Source organism: Megascapheus bottae, chromosome 22 (genome assembly GCF_031878675.1).
Source record: "Megascapheus bottae isolate mThoBot1 chromosome 22, mThoBot2.hap1, whole genome shotgun sequence".
NCBI lineage: Eukaryota > Metazoa > Chordata > Mammalia > Rodentia > Geomyidae > Megascapheus > Megascapheus bottae.
This window is the reverse complement of record NC_143530.1, coordinates 28,105,806-28,121,982: the sequence shown is the minus strand read 5'-3', so window position 1 is coordinate 28,121,982 and position 16,177 is coordinate 28,105,806. Positions and strand designations below refer to the sequence as shown.

General features: G+C 47.4%; 1 protein-coding gene across 2 annotated transcripts in view; it reads right to left on the bottom strand.

Annotated features, from left to right (window-relative positions):
• Slc22a23 (solute carrier family 22 member 23) overlaps positions 1–16,177 on the bottom strand; it is a 178,893-nt gene that overhangs the window by 9,408 nt on the left and 153,308 nt on the right. Inside the window, exons 6-10 of one of the 2 annotated variants that reach the window (XM_090356407.1) lie at positions 10,095–10,197; positions 7,129–7,361; positions 5,330–5,362; positions 5,185–5,208; positions 4,208–4,331 (exon numbers count right to left, since the gene is read on the bottom strand). In XM_090356407.1, the coding sequence (XP_090212533.1) occupies positions 4,208–4,331; positions 5,185–5,208; positions 5,330–5,362; positions 7,129–7,361; positions 10,095–10,197 (517 nt within the window). The remainder of the gene's footprint in view (positions 1–4,207; positions 4,332–5,184; positions 5,209–5,329; positions 5,363–7,128; positions 7,362–10,094; positions 10,198–16,177) is intronic. The other variant, XM_090356408.1, reaches the window with a different exon arrangement.

The following is a 16,177-nucleotide window of genomic DNA, read 5'->3' as shown; positions in this document are numbered from 1 at the left end:
TAGCAGTAACCACTAAATAATTTTAGAGGTAGAAAGATGCTATATAGGCAGACTTATTAGAAATAGCAAGGGTGAATGAAGAGTTACAGATTGTCTTAAACATAAGGATAGTCTTACTTTCCTTCCATTTTCCTGCCTTTTTTATATCCCTTAGTTTTTCTTTAATACATTTCTGTGAAGTCAAGAATACACATATGGCCAGAAGTTTAGCCTAGTGGTAGAGTGCTTGCCTAGCATGAACAAAGACCCAGGTTCTATTCCTTGGTACCACATACATAGAAAACAAGCCGAAAGTGGTGCTGAGGCTCAAGTGGTAGAGCTCTAGCCTTGAGAAAGTCCAAGGACGGTGCTCAGGCCCTGAGCTCAGCCCGACTTGGGGCGAGGGGAAAGAATGCACATACATCTCTACAGAAATAAATTTTTCTCTTTGTGTCCATGAAAGATGGATTTTAGGACCTCTTGGATACTAAAATCCATAGATATTCAAGTTCCTTACATAAAATAGTATGGTGTCTGAATAGGGCTTATACTTTTGCTCTTATAAACTCTTAATTATTGCTAAATGCCTTATAACACCTGACACAATGTAAGTCTGTACAAATGTGTGTGTGTGTGCACGCGCGCAGTGCCGGGGACTGGACCCTGTGCATTCTAAGTATATACTATACCATTTAGCTATACCCAGTTGCCATGTTTTCTACAAATACTTTCCATCCTTCGCTATTTGAACTATAGATGCACAGAGCATCCCTCCTTCCTACTCTGTTCATCATCATAGAGCAGAGGAAGTGTGATGAGGCTCATTTAAGCAAAGAAACAAGCTGTCTAATGACTTGCCCAAGGCCATACAGGGATTCAGCCTGTCAGCTCAAGACTGAGAACTGCCACAGCCACTTCCTCAGCACCACCCTGCATCATCCTACCTTGTCTCCCTGTCTACATACAATTCTTTTCTTTCCTTCTTTCTTTCTTTTCCTCCTTTCCTTTCCTTTCCTTTCTTTTCCTTTCCTTTCCTTTCCTTTCCTTTCCTTTCCTTTCCTTTCCTTCCTCCCTCCCTCCCCCCCCCTCTCTTTCTTTCTTTCTTTTTTTCTTTCTGTGTGTGTCATGGGGCTTGAACTTGGCCTGGGCATTGTCCCTGAGCTCTTCAGCTCAAGGCTACCACCCCTACCCTTGAGCCAAGCCCCATTTCTCATTTTTCTAGAGGTTAACTGGAGATAAGAGTCTCAGGTCCTTTTGTACCTGGGCTGGCTTTGAACCTTGATCCTCAGATCTCAGCCTCTTCTGTATCTAGGATTACAGGTGTGAGCCACCACGCCCCGCTTCTAAGATGCAGGTTTTTTTTTTTTAAAGGAAGTTAAGCACATTCCTAAAGCCATACTACACCAAAGATGCAGGGTAGAACAAGGAAGGGGTGCTTTGTGGTAAGAAAGTGAGGGTGCATCTCACTTGTCTGAATCTGATAGGGATATCACTATCTTGCATTCCTTTCATTTTTATTCCTTGAATGTTTCTGATGAAGTCAGGGAGCTGGTAGAGAAATTCATGTCCACTTGAGGGCTGGTGGGAACCCAGAAGTCTAAGCAAGACTTGGCCTCTATTGAAAGGGACACCTTCCTTGGATTCCTGGCATCTAATGACTTTTCTTAAACATACAATCAACTGGCCTGTATGATAAAAATCCAAGAGAATGAATGAAACAGGTCATGTGAAAATTCAGTTGTCAGCATGACCTGTGGAACTTTGGGAAGGAAGTTAGTTCTGGCACCTGTCTGCCCACTTCACCAGTGCTCCCTAGCACCCCAAGGATGAAAAGAATTAAGTTTCTGTACTTCCTGCCAGGAGCTGAAGGGCTTCTGCTTATCTTCATAGGGTGTTCCTGCAGACCTTGGGGTTTCAGCTCACAGCTCAGGAACTGCCCACACTTACTTTTTAAAATTTTTTTTCGAGGGGTAGGGAGGTTGTGGGGCTTGAACTTGGCCTGGGTGCAGTTCCAAAGCTCTAGAGCTCAAGGCTACCACCTGGTCCCTAAGCCAACCCCAACTTCCCAACTTCCTGGTTTCTAGTGGTTAATTGGAGATAAGAGTCTCAGGTCCTTTTGTGCCCCAGCTGGCTTTGAACCTTGATCCTCAGATCTCAGCCTCTTCAGTATCTAGGATTACAGGTGTGAGCCACCACGCCCGGCTATTTTTATTTTTATGTTTTGGGGCTGGCTGACCTGGTCGCCATTATACCTATACTTGGAATGATAGACACAATTCATCACACCCAGCTTTTTTGAAATGGGGCCTCTTGATCTCTACTTCCCAGGTCTGGGATTATAGGTATGAGCCACCTCATGCAGCCTCACTCCTGCAGGTTTTCATTTTCTTTTCTAAAGCATGGATATTAGAAATGCTAATGGTATTCCTATAAAAAGCTCAGTGGGTACCATAAACCAACATGAGCTGATTAGGAAGTAATAAAAAACAAGGATAGATGGGGTATCTCTTATTTAAATGCTTGGGACAAGAAGTGTGTGTGTGTGTGTGTGTGTGTGTGTGTGTGTGTGTGTGTGTGTGTGTGTTTCAGGCTTTGGAATATTTGCAGATACATAATAAGATTATCCTGGTATAGTATCCAAATCTATCATGAAATTATTTATGAATCATATTTACCTTATATGCATAGTCTGAAGGCATTTTTTTTTTTTTGGTTAGTTGTGGGGCTTGAACTCTGGGCCTGGGTGTTGTCCCTGAGCTCTTCAGCTTAAAACTACTGCTCTACCCCTTGAGACACAGTGCCACTTCCGATTTTCTAGTGGTTAAATGGAGATAAGAGTCTCACAATCTTTAGTGCCTGGGCTGGCTTTGAAATGAGATCGGTGGATCTCAGCCTCCTGAATAGCTAGGATTACAAGCGAGAGCCTATAATTGCACGAAGGTACAATATTTTAAACAATCTGTTCATGAGATAAATTTCCCAGGGCGAAAATTTCTACTGCTGTGTGATGTCAGAAAAAAAAAAAGAACTTTTGGGGGCCCGGAGTTTGGCCTGGTAGTGGAAGAGTGCTTGCCTAGCATGCACTAAGACCCAGGTTCGATTCCTCCATACCACATACATAGAAAAAGCAAAAAATAGTGCTGTGGCTCAAGTGGCACAGTGCTAGCTTTGAGGAAAAAGCCCAAGGACAGTGCTCAGGCCCTGAGTTCAAGCCCCAGAACTGGAGGAAAAAAAAAAAAAGAACTTTGTAGCATTTGGGATTTCAGATTAAGAATGTTCAACCTGTATTAGGAAAATGGCATATCTGAAGCTAAATGATACTGCTTTCAGTAACATAACTCAAGGGTAGTACCAGGAAGGTTTCAACTTCATTTCATGAATTAAAGCACAAGTTAATAACATCTGTCAGTAAAGGACGATGGCTGAAGAGCTGAGGCTGTCTTATCTACTGGCTTGATGCCAGCAGGATGAGGTGAGGAGGGGGTAATGGGAGTAGGACAGAGAAATGGAGCAAGGGCGGGCAAGTACAGTCATAATATTCCATGTACACATGTGAAACTGAAACAAGGGAAACTGAGGGATGGGTAGGGTTGGGAGAAGTGGGGAAAATGATGAAATGGTGACATTGATCAAGATGAATTACACTTACAACTGCCATGTTAAACTGAAACCCCTTTGCACAACTACTTAAACAGGTAATTTTACTCTAATTTGCTGGGCTTCCTCTGTCTCAGGTCTTCCTTTGGATTACTGATACCAACTTCTCAGGCCAGGCTAGATCCTCTCTACTTCCCTTTTTATTTTTATTTTTTAGACAAGATCTTGACACATAAGCCAGGCTGGGCTTCAAACTTATGCTCCCCCTGCCTTAGCCTTCTGAGTAGCTAGGCTCAGCCATGGGTGTCACCAGCTTCTTGTTTTAGGAGCAATGAGCTACATGCTACCAGTGTTGCTTAGAAAAGCTAACGGTGCCAATTGATTTCAGCTCAAGTATGGGCACTTCCAGCCATTGCCGTATTTCCTGCTCTTTGATTCCCTGGCTGGGATCTGGTGGTCAAGCTCTCATGTGGCCCCAGGTGTACCTGGCCATTGGCCATAAGTCAGGCAGTGGATACACTTAGCATACCACCACACCCTGGTCCAGAAACTGGGGTTGGGTAGAGTGGATATTGACTGAGCCTCAGCTTCTGTGCTGAGAAAGAAAGTCCTGTGGCTTCCCATTACCTACCTTATCACCGTGGGGGTGATCTCTGCACAGAAGAACACGCTGAGGCTGCCCACTGCGTGGGATGCAAACATGCCCACGATAGAAAATGCAATGGAGAACTTGTCCTTGACGCTGTCACTCATCCCTGGAGGAGGATCAGAAGTGGGCAGTGAGGGGGGAGAGCAGGAAGACAGCAAAAGCCAGCCAGAGAGCAGGGGGAGGATGCATGAGCCATCCCAGGGGTTCCCTCCTTCCCCACTGTGGTATGCAGCTGCCAGGGACATGCAGCACCTTCAGACTTAGGAGCTCCGAGTCCTCTTGGTAGAAGACTCAAGCTCCTTTGAGCCCCTGTGCAGCGGGCATGCTAAGCTCCCTGTGGCCTGCGGCCATCCTCAGGAACAGGCTTCCTCCTGCTCTGGGCTTCAGGAGCCTTGCTTAGAGATGGACTTTGGCCTCAGGATGATTGCCTAATCCAGGGGCAGTGTGGATTTAGGGGAACAGAATTCATGGCCTCAAGGGAAAGGGTTCCGCCAATCCCAGTGCCTATCAATGGTAGCAGAGGCTGGCTTGGACAGGGTGGCATGGAGCACAGCACACGGGCATGCAGTCAGGTCACACCGCCAGGCCACTTCCCCTGAGACCTTCAGGGAAGGCATGAGCTCCCAGAAGGCCCTGGCAGCATGCGCTCACATTGGGCAGGCAGACAGCAGCATGAGGTGCAAGGTAGTGGTTCTGCTATCTCCATTTGGTGAGCAGCAGGCTTGCATGAGTCCCGAGGAGACAGCCAAGCCCCAACTCTCCCAAGGCTTTCTGACCCCACTCAGGTGCCATCCATGAGACAAACCACGTTGGTGCTGGGTCAGAGGCTGCACTGACTGTGGCACCAGGGGATGGGGAGGGCATGCAAGCCAAGCTGCACAAAACTGGGGACACATGAGTCGTTCCATGTAGTAGCAGGAGGGGGTAGAGTATACAAATGTATGCTTATAGTGTCCAACCTACGGCCAACTTCAGCTGCAATTCTTGGAAGACAAACAGGGAGAAGAAAGAAAGGAAATAGAAACCAGTCTGTGAGTCTTGTGAAAACTCCCTCATGGATACAAGAGGAGGCCGAGTTGGCTTAAGTGTTTGTTTGGGACTTACCTGAGTCTGGATGCTGGCTGTATTTTCCGATCACTGGTCATGCCCACGCACACAGAGGTATGAACAAGGGAAGAGGGGAGGAGAAAGCAGGTTAGGTTTGGGGCTATTGCTGTGTGCTCCCACGTGACTTGTTTCTCAGAGAACTTCCTTTCTGTCTGGGTTGGCGCCAGCTGCCTGGGCAGTGGAATTCACACTGGTTTAAACAAAGATGTTTTTGTGAGGGAGAGAGGGCTAGCGCCCCCACTAGCCTCAGCCTGGGGAGATAATGCAGCCTTGCAGAATGGAGCCTCAAGCAGATCCAACGGCCAGCTTTCCTCACATATGAAGTTATTCAAGGGCCCGTGCCAAGATACATCAGGCATTATAGGGACAGACCTGTCAGGCTACATTTCTGCCTGCTCCAAGCCCTGCTCTTCACAGCTACTTGCCCTGTGCCCAGAGTGCCTGTGGCATTCCTGCTCAGAACCCAAAAGAACATTCATGACACCCTGGGGGGCTGAGCACCATGCCATGTGTGCCACAGCTGGTGAGCCAAGCAGAAGCTCTATGGAAGGGAAGCTAGGGCTTGGCCCACCAGGACAACTGGCACAGGCAGAGAGATGTCACTTGTCCATTTCCATTATTAGTCACAGCTGCAAGTTAGTATCCCAGCAATGCATAAGAATGTGCCCAAGTTAGAAATTTTACCCCTAAGTTGGAGACTAGCTCTTTTATAACCAGTCTGCACAAAAGCTGCTCGAATCTGAGATACAAAGGGAAAGTCTCCAGGAGGGCAGTGCCTGGGTGTGAGGAGGAGGCCCAGAGCTCTGCACGTTCCTGTCACACTGTGGGCTGGGATGGGAAACCGAGGTTGGAATGTGTGAAGAGTTGTACCAAGCTTCCTGGAGGGGCTAGGTGGGTGCTGTAGATTTGCCTTAGATTTTTTTGAACATTGACTGAGAAATTCTTTGGTTGAAAGAGAGGCTGAGGAGTTTAGGAACATCTACAGGATAAAGTAATGTCCCTGTGCGAGGGAGGGTGTCAACACAGATTTATTTTCCATTAATGACACAGGAAAGAAACAAGTCTTTGTTCTTTTTTGTCATGTGATGAGTCACCCAGAAATAGCCTGCCTATTAGCAAAATCACAACCACCAGGACTCTCAGGGCCTGGCAGGCTGGGGAGGCCCAGGGCAGCTGGGCTGGCTCTGAGTTGGGGCCACTGAGCTGAGGGAAGGGAGAGGAGGGGAGGTCCAGCATCCTCAGAGGCAGAGAGCAGAGATGCTCTAATGAAAGCTTTGTCCTCCCACAGCAGCATCTTGGAGCTGTCGAATTTGGAATGACCACTAGGTCACAGAAAACTTTCCTCCAGTCTTACTTATCCAGCTCTTCTGCTATAGTCTGGATCCTGAATGTTCCCTAAAGGCCCATGTGTTGAAGGCATGGTCTCCAATTCAGAGCAGTACTGGGAGATAGCAGAACCTTTGGAGGGGGGGGCCAGTAGAAATAAGTTACTATGAATGTGCTCCTAGGGGAATACTGGGGTCCCTAGCCCTTCCTCTTCCTCTCTTTGGCTTTGCTGCAGCTGTGACATAAACAGCTTTCTCTGCCATGAGGTTCTGTAGGATCTGCCTTGCACAGGCTCTGAGGCACCGGGACAAATCATGGATAGAAGTCATTGTAACTACGAGATCAAACAAACTTTTCCTCCCTTTAAGTCAATCATCTCAAGCACCAGAAAACTAACTACCATCGTCTACCAAGTATTCCAGCTCCCCTCCCAGCACCCCTACCTCGGCCCCTTCCCTCAGTCTACTCACGGTTGAGGAGCCCGAGCTGCAGGAGTGAGGCCAGGGCAGTGAGGATCATGAACAGCAGCAGCCCTCCCCTGCGCCCAAGAAACCTGACCACCACGCACATGGCCAGGCAAGAGGCCAGCGCGATGCTGGCCATGGTGTAGTAGTCAGCGTAGAAGTTCTCCAGGAGTGGCACCTTCACCTCGTGGCCCATCATGCTCCTTGCAAAGCAGTGATGGATGCCGTATCCTGTCAGCCTGTAGGAAACATACAACGAGAAGGTGGTGGGAAGTGTGTTCAGACTCCAGAGAATCAAAAAGTCAGAACTGGAGGTGTGTCTCCAGTGACAGGAGTGCCAACAGCAAGCAGAAATTCTGAGTGAGTGTACAAGGTCCTGTGCCCAAGGCTTTTTGCTCTAACACATTCTTTATAGGAACCCGGCTGTGAAACAGGTGCTTCCTGTGCTATGAACTCTAATCCCACAATAAGATCTATGGTCATTTCTACTTTGCAGGGGCCAAATATGCATAGAAGGATCTCAGACAGTCAGGGGCTACCTCTTCGTCACACTGCCTTGCTGGGTCTCTGCCTCCTCTGTGGGCACTCAGTGTTCTGGAAATGTGGGGATCTACGCAGACTACTAATCACTCCGCCCATCCCTGCTGCTACACAACCAAGGCTGTGGGAGAAGCCAGAACTCAGACCAGGCCAAGGGAAAATACCTAGTTTTCAAGGATTCTGGATTTCTCAAGGCTTCCCTCCCACCGTACCCTGGGTCTATGTCTTTGTCCCTCCTGGGAGCACATTAAACCTCTGAGAAACTTTCACTCTCACTCAGGAGAGCATGCCCACTCTACCTCAGGAAGGAAAAGTGAAGGGCCCCTTAGGATGTGGCTGTGTGTAAAATGCTGAACCCATTCATTATGTCAGCTCTCAGCCTCCGTCCCAGAGCTAAATACTCCCTGCTCTCTCCCAACCACAGGGAAAGGGGAGTGCTTTTCATCAGACTTTGAGGATGCATCAAGGTCAACTGCAATAGACTCTGTTCCCATTGCACAGTGAATGCATTTCCACTCACGGAAGACCGAGCCCTGGTGAGCCGTTTTATCAGTCTAGCAATTGATTTGATTTGATTCCTCTGTTAAGTCTCCTGGGACCCCAGACGAATTTCTTCTGTAGTCCGCTGAGATCTAAGTGCAATCTTTTGCCTTTTTGTTCTGGTAGAAACGAAGCACTCTGACCACAACAGGTAATTTTAAGATAGTAAAACCAGAGAGATTGATTCCTGCACCCCACAAGGATCATTAAAAAAGAAATTTGCCTCTTTTCAATTTTGTGAAAAGTAACAATTTTGGAGAAGTAACAGGGCTCTAGAGGCTTGTTTGTAAACCTAGATACTTGGGAGGTTGAGATCAAAAAGACTGTGGTTCAAGGCCAGCTTGGGCAAAAAGTTCACTTGATTCTACTTCAACTGAAAAAGCTGGATGTGGTGCATTTGGCTGTTATGCCGGCTGCAAGGGAAAGTATAAAGTAGGAGAATCATATTCTAGGCTTGGACCCAAGCAAAAAGTGTAACTCTGTTTCAAAATAACCAGTGAATAAAAGGGCTTGAGGTCTAACTCAGGGGTGGGGCATCTACCTAGTAAGTGTGAGGCCCTGAATTCAAGCGCTAATACTGTAAAAAAAAAATTAGTAGAAGTCATTCAGTCCCCAATACCTCCACCAGCCTAGCCAGAGTCCACATTAGACTGGATGGCAGAGGCGATTGTGTGTAGGGTGCTAGGCAGGAGGTGAGGGAGGCCTGGGGGCTCTGGGCCTGGCCACTGCAGGGCTATGGCTGGTCTCTTGCCAACCTGGGTTTCAGATGAGAGTGATTAGAACTTTGCTCTTCTGTTGTTTGGCAGCAAAACTTTCTATACCTCTCAATAGTGAAATTTCACCCCAGACCCCAGTATTGAGGACTGACTTAATGGAGCTGCTTTGGACAAAAGGGGTTGCTGGGAGTTGTAGCTCTTGTCCTTAGCTGTGCATTATCTGACAGCAGCCCCGAGATCTTTCACAAAGGCAAGCCTCTTTCTCCAGACGACCTAAGGAGAGTGCAATATCCCACATGGCTCCAGGTCTGAAGGAGCCTGTGCAATCAGGACAGGTGGGATTAGAGAGATAGAAAGAACCTTCCACGTACACAGAGCCCAGGGACAAGGGCTGTCACTAAACTGAGCAAAGGGGCCTTAGGCCCAGCTGGTGGTGGGAGCAACCCCTGGAAAGGCCTCAGAGCAGGCTGCTTGCTGGTGTGTGTGTGTGTGTGTGTGTGTGTGTGTGTGTGTGTGTGTGTGTGTGTGTGTGTGTGTGTGTGTAAGAGCCAGCTGTGCTCAGATAGGGAGTACAATCACTGCAGCCTGGGTGGAAGATCTGGCCTAGGACCACCTCTGTGACAAGCCCCTCTGACACAGTGCCTGCAACCTCCAACCAGGGAGTTCTCCTCTCATTGTGCACCTGGAGGAGGCATCCCTGTGCATCTTGGTTCTCCTGTCTCTAAGAGGTACATGGGAAGAAAACACCCTCTGAGGCTTCATCAGAACTGGGGCAAAGGAGGCTACTAGGCATTGCTCTTGTAAAATATGGTGACAGAGCCAAGGATGGTGACAGACCCAAGGATGCGTCTATGCAAGACCTACTTGGGCCTCCTGCCTTCTTCCTTCCTCATGCACTTGGGGGCTCTAGCATCATGCAGGATACAGGGCAGGATGGCCAGCAGATAGGCCCAGGGTGCCAGCTGCCCCTGGCTTTCTGTTGGGGTGGGGAGTGATGGGGCCTTGCCACCCTTCAGACCCAGTTAAGCAGTGCTGGTAGTGAACCAACCCCTTCTGGGGCCCCTTTCATAGAGAGCTGGCTCAAAAAGCAGGCACGGGGAAGGCTAGGATTCAAAGTGGAGCTGGGGTAGGGAAGAGGCCCATCCCCACCCAGCTTTGTGTGTCCCTGTGACTCACGAGTTTACACACAGGACCACGATGTTCTTCCACAGGTTTCGGGTCCCCACCACCTTCACGATGCATACCTTCTTGGGCCTTCGGGAGAGCTCCTTCTCCAGCTCTGCAAGAGAGGAAGCCTGTGAGCCTGGGTAGGGCAGAAGTCTTGGGATGGAAGGCACTCCATGGCCCCAGCTTTCCCAGCAGGGAGAGGAGAAAGTCTTCTTTTTCTAAGCCAGGGGATAGCATGTAGGCTTTCAGCACAGAGATGTGCTCACAGGGCTAACTTTGCAGTTCAAACTTCCGTGTGACACCAGCAGTGGATTGAGAGTACATTTGTACTCTGTGCTTTTCCCTGCACACATACATGCTGGGCTCACAGGTAATGAGGCAGCACTGGCTCCTGAATGTCTGAGTACAGCCCTCCACGATGGTGGCCTAAGTCCTGTGTCAACAAGGCAAGCCGTTCTTTTCCTTGCAGAATCTTCATTCATCTACCCACATGTCACAGACTTGGAGAGCTATGACTGATGTGTTCCTTGGCTTTGGAAGACAGAATGTCCCATGATTGCAGGTCTTTGGATGACAAATAAATGAAAGTGTGTCTGTGTGTATCCATTTGTGCATATACCACCTATGTGTATGCACATGTTTGATTTAATAGCAAAGACAAATGTTTGGGAATTAGGCTGGCCTGTAGTTCATTGGCCAAAGCACAACACGCTTAGCTTCAAGGAGTCCCTGGGTTCCATTCCCAGCACCCCAAAACCAAGCCCAAACACATCTTTGAGAGCTGCAGGATACCAAGTGTTTCAGCACAAAGGGAAATGACTAGCTGTAAAGTTGTAAAGCTGAGACATGGGCGAGGCTCACTAATTCTGAAAGCCATTCTGACTGGAGCCTAACAAATGTTACCTTAACCAGCCAGCAGTTTGACAGTCCTGAGCTGATGTGGCAATCTGACAGGGAAATTTAAAACAAGGCCTGGCCCTGCAGGAGCTGGCTGGCTGCCTGTTGGCGAGCAACAAGGCCACACTCGTCTTTGTCTCTGGGGGCCTCTCTGCGCTTGAGCCTGGGCTGTGCTCCTCGTGGAGCAATCCTCTACTAAGGGCCTAGAACGCAAAAGGAAAATTCACCAGGTGGAAAGCCATTGCCCTTATATTTTTTTGTTCCTTTCTTTTCCTACCCATCTATGGTTTATCTCCTGTTGTCATTGTTTTTTTATTTCAATACCCTTTATATTATGCAGAAATTATGTATTATGCTTTGGGGATGAGAAGCAGAATCACAGACATGGTGAGACAAAGGACAAAAGGTGACCCAATGCAACAGTAATACAAGACATAATGTTGGAAATGAACTTTTCAACTTGGGGGGAGAAAACGGGGGTAACAATGTTTGACAAGAATTGTACTCACATCCTTACTCATGCAACTGTAACTCCCTTTACAATAAAGTAAACAAATAAACAAAAAGAAGTTCATAACTCAAAAAAAAATAAGGAAAGACGAGAGAGTCACGGACAAGAGGAGATGTGGGCAAGGTGACATTAACAGTAATCCCAAAGTCCACTCCTTACTTTTTCTTTTTTGCCAGTCCTGGGGCTTGAACCTAGGCACTGGGTGCTGTCCCTGAGCTTCTTTTGCTCTGCCACTTGAGCCACAGTGCTACTTCCAGCCTTTTCTGTTTATGTGGTACTGAGGAATAGAACCTGGGGCTTCAGGCATGCTAGGCAAGCACTCTACCATTAAGCCACATTCCCAGCTCAATTCCTTACTTTTTATAAGCATGCCATAGTAATACCAGACCTTAGCAATGGAAGAAACCCAGTCAGGGATATGCAGAAATTCTTTAATGTCTCAAGACCTTTCCTGCAAAGATGAAACTATTCCAAAATAAAAAATGTACTTAAATAAATGCTATCAGGGAGACAGAGAGGTCCCTGTTTACCGAGGAAGCCTTCTATAGATACCTACAAGCATATATAGAGTCACTTGCGATCTGTGGGGTTTGCAGCTCGTAGCCACTCCCATATTGAAAGCATCTGAAGAAACTATCTGTACTGAATGTGAGCAAGCTTTCTTGTTGTCATTCCCTAAACAATACCGTGTAATAAGTGTTTCACTCAAGCTTATCAGGGATGGTAGGCAGATGACTACGGAACTCGATGAATGAGGCAAACACCATGCCACTTTATACAAGGGATTTAAGCAGTTGTGCACTGTGTGCCCACTGTGGTCCTGGCACCAGTTCCCTGACCATGTGGAAGATTTTCTGAGCCCCTGGGGGACTGAACCTCTTCAGTACTCTCTAGACACCCCGCACTGATGCCTCCGAGGATTCCCAGCCCCACTTCACCTGGACTCTTCTACCTCACTTGTCATTCATTACAGCTTAAAGGAAAATATATCATTTCAAATAGGCAGATGAGGATCTTTTATTTTGGAGCTAGGTCTCACTGTGTGGCTCAGGTTGGTCTTGAACGCCTGGGCTCAAGTGACCTTCTTCTTCCTCCCTTCCTCCTCCCTCCCCCTCTCTTCCTTCTCCTTCCCCTTCTCCCTGCCCCTCCTTTTTTGTCAGTTGTGGGACTTGAACTCAGGGCCTGGGCACTGTTCCTGAGCTTTTGTGCTCAAGGCTAGTGTTCTACCACTTTGAACCACAGCTCCACTTCTGGTTTTCAGGTGGTTAATTGGAAATAAGAGTCTTATGGACTTTCCTGCCCAGGCTGGCTTCGAACCCACAATCTACAGATCTGCAAATCTCCACCTCCCGAGTAGCTAGGATTACAGGCAGGAATCACTAGCACCTGGCTCTTCCTTCTTCTATATAGGGGCAGAAATTAAGGTATGTAAGCAAGCTCAAATAGCTGCAGTTTCAGCTGCTATGTGGGAGATTGCAGGTAGGAGGACTGTAGTTAGAGGTTTACCCTAGACCAAAAGAACATTACCCTAGCTAAAATATAACTAAAGCTAAAAGGAGGTGTGGCTCAAGTGGTAGAATACTTACATAGCAAGTCATGAGGATCTGAGCCTGAGTTTAAACCCCAGTACCACCAAAAGTGGAAGAGGTAAATTTGATGTATATACTCCCTTTCTCTATGTTTCAAAGCTAAAATACACTCAATCAAGCCATAGGGATTGGAAATGTAACTATTCATTAGTAAAAACCATTATGCAAATTTAAAGTTGCTCTTTATTATTATTTTTAATGTGGCACGTTCTCAACTGCTACTACCGTACTGTGTTTGAAATATGATGTTAAAGAACCTACAGCAATTGCATTATGACTTGAGTTTTCCTTTTAATAACATTAAACCCCAGAGCCAAGTTTAAGAACTGACTGTAGTCTACAGAGGTAACTGTATTATTCTTAACATAATTAAGTTAACCTTTCCAGAGCTATTGATATTTTGTTAGGGTCTCTACAATTCACATCATCAGCTTGTCAACAACAACAAAAAACTTGTTCAGTGCTAAGCATGCTCTGGGACAAAACTCAACAGGCTCTGAGCTGTAAGAAACACTCGCTGAGAGGTCACTGAAAATGAGGAATGCTTCTTTCCTTTTTTTAATCATCCAATGGAAATCTAGGTACTTTTCTGGAGATAAAAGAGGCTAGGAAAGGCTCCTGGGTTGTTGATTATCTATGAACAACAGGAATGTTGCTGACACTCTTATTTTTCTTTTTAGAACTGGGTCTGAACTCAGGGCCTTGTGCTTTCTAGGCATATGCTCTACCAATTGAGCCCACACCCCCAGCCTTTTTCTAGTCTTTGTTATTTTTCTTCTAGGATCTTGTATTTACCCTGGGACTGGCCTTGCACTGTGATTCTCCGCACTATGTCTCCCACACAGCTGGGATTACAGACTTGTACTAATTGAGCTCAGCATACTGTTGCCTTTTGACTTACTTCAAAACCCTGAAAAATATAAGCAGAACCTACTACATTTTGATGAGCCATGTATGTCTAGCACCTTTGTGCATCTTCTGTTCCTCCATATTACTCTGATCCATGTGGTTGATGTCTAAGGTTTGGAGTAATGAGGGCCTGACAGGCCTGAGCTGAAGCCAGCTCTGTGCTTCTGTCAGTTTCTTTGGAAAAGTTGTATACACTATTTCTTTAATGCGAGGTTGTGCTTCCTTCAGATTATCCATGGTCTGGAAATACTAAATGAAAAAAAATCCAGAAATAAGGCAATTTCTAAGTTACACTATTTCTTATATATTGTTCTTTGGTCTATGTTGTTAATTTTATGGTGCCAGTTTGTAAATTAAACTTTATCACAGATATGTGTACACACGCACACACACATATACACACACATGTACACACACTGTCCTGGAACACATTTGTGCCTGTGGAGAAGGGAGGACTGCTGTGAGGTCCAAGCCCAGATCTGTAATTAGGATGATATGCTACTGTGTGGACCAAATGCAGGAAGGTGATAAGATGTCTTTGCAGTTTCTGGGGTGCACACATCCCTCTGGTTTTGGGCCTACAAACTGCACCTGGCTCTTTACCACCACAGTAGTAGGCAAAGGTGCCTCTGGAAGTAGGCCCTAGCCTCTTTGCTCCTGGAGATACAGGTGTGAGAGGCTGGCTTCTGAAGGACAACAGAGGAAGGTGGCAGTGGTGCTCCCTGGCCAGGCTCAGCAGGAGTACAGAGGGGACCTGAGTAGGCCTTGAGGGGCAAGGAGCCAGCCAGGCTGCGATCTTTGTGCACAATTCTATTGTGAAAGTGGCAAGTGTGCTGGGAGGCAGCAGTTATAGACATGAAGACCAAGAAAAGACAAAAAGAACTGGAGGAGGAAAGGTGGAGGTAATGGGGAAGGAGGAGAAGAAATATAAGCCATACTACAAGCTCCAGGGCAGGGCAGTGGCTCTGAAGCCTGGTCCATCCAGTACAGAATGTGCTTGCTGTCTTTCTTGCCAGCAGCCCTTGTCCCTTTGGATATGAGGCTAGAATGGTGGCACTTGGCCACTTGAGTGAGTGTGCTTTTGGCCTTTGACTATTGTTCTTACAAAATGACACAAACAGTCAAAGCACTATACACACTGCCAACACTTGACCCAGCATTACAGTCCTGCATGGTCCCTCAAACACCAAGTGAGAGCAGTCATACTTTGCTCAGGTCGAAGGCCAGGGTCCTGGGGACAAACCTCTCCTCCATCTCTTGTGACTGCTGTGACTTTGGTCATGTTATCTAGTGCAGGGAATGTTGGATGGCCTGGTCTGGGATCCTCCTGTCACTGCAGACTCAGAACAGTCTCATGAAACAAGAGCAAATCCCAGCTCTGCCTCTGCTCAGCAGCCCTGTGTAGCCTCTGATGGGGCTGCTCAGGTTACTAGACTCCAGTGGGGCTTCCTGCAGAGGGCCCAGGGCACCTGCTTTGCTCTCCCTTGGTGAGGATGAGGCTAAGCACTTGCTTCCCTCTGCTGGGCTGCCTTCCATGAAGCGCTCCTCCCCCTGGGGCACCTTGGGAATGGAGGCCACTGCTCCCAGGCACTCAGCCTCTTTGGTTCTCAGTGCCCACCTGTGCAGCAGGGAGAAGGGGGAGCTCCCTCCCTCACAAGGCTCTACTGCTGATTAAATGCATAGCAGCCACATTTGGAACCGGCAAAACTTCCATTCCTGGTATAAATGTTCCCCTTCTGGAAAGTTATGACCCAGGAAGGAGAGCTGTCATATGTATTTTGACCACCTGGAGCGACACCTGGAACAAGTCCGAATGTTTAGAGAAATTTAGCTATATAGGCCATTAAGGACATCACGCATGCTCAAAAAGATTAAGTGAAGGTAACTTTAAAAGTTTGGAAGATCAAGCTTTTCTTTAGGGAAAACCAAAGCTAGGATGCATGAATGCACGCAAGAGCAGGCCTCTCTGCTCCCCATTCCTACAGCCAAGCTGTGATGTGCTGAGTGGTGACAGAATGAGCGGTCCTAAGCCTCCCTGGCTGCAGAAGACCTAGAGTTGTGTGCTCCATCAATATTCATGGAAGGTCTGCTACCTGGCAGGTCTCCTTTGCAGCTGGGAGTATGACAGGCGGCTTTGCAGCAGAGACCCTACCTGGCCAAACCTCACTGCTCTGCTGGGGTGGAGG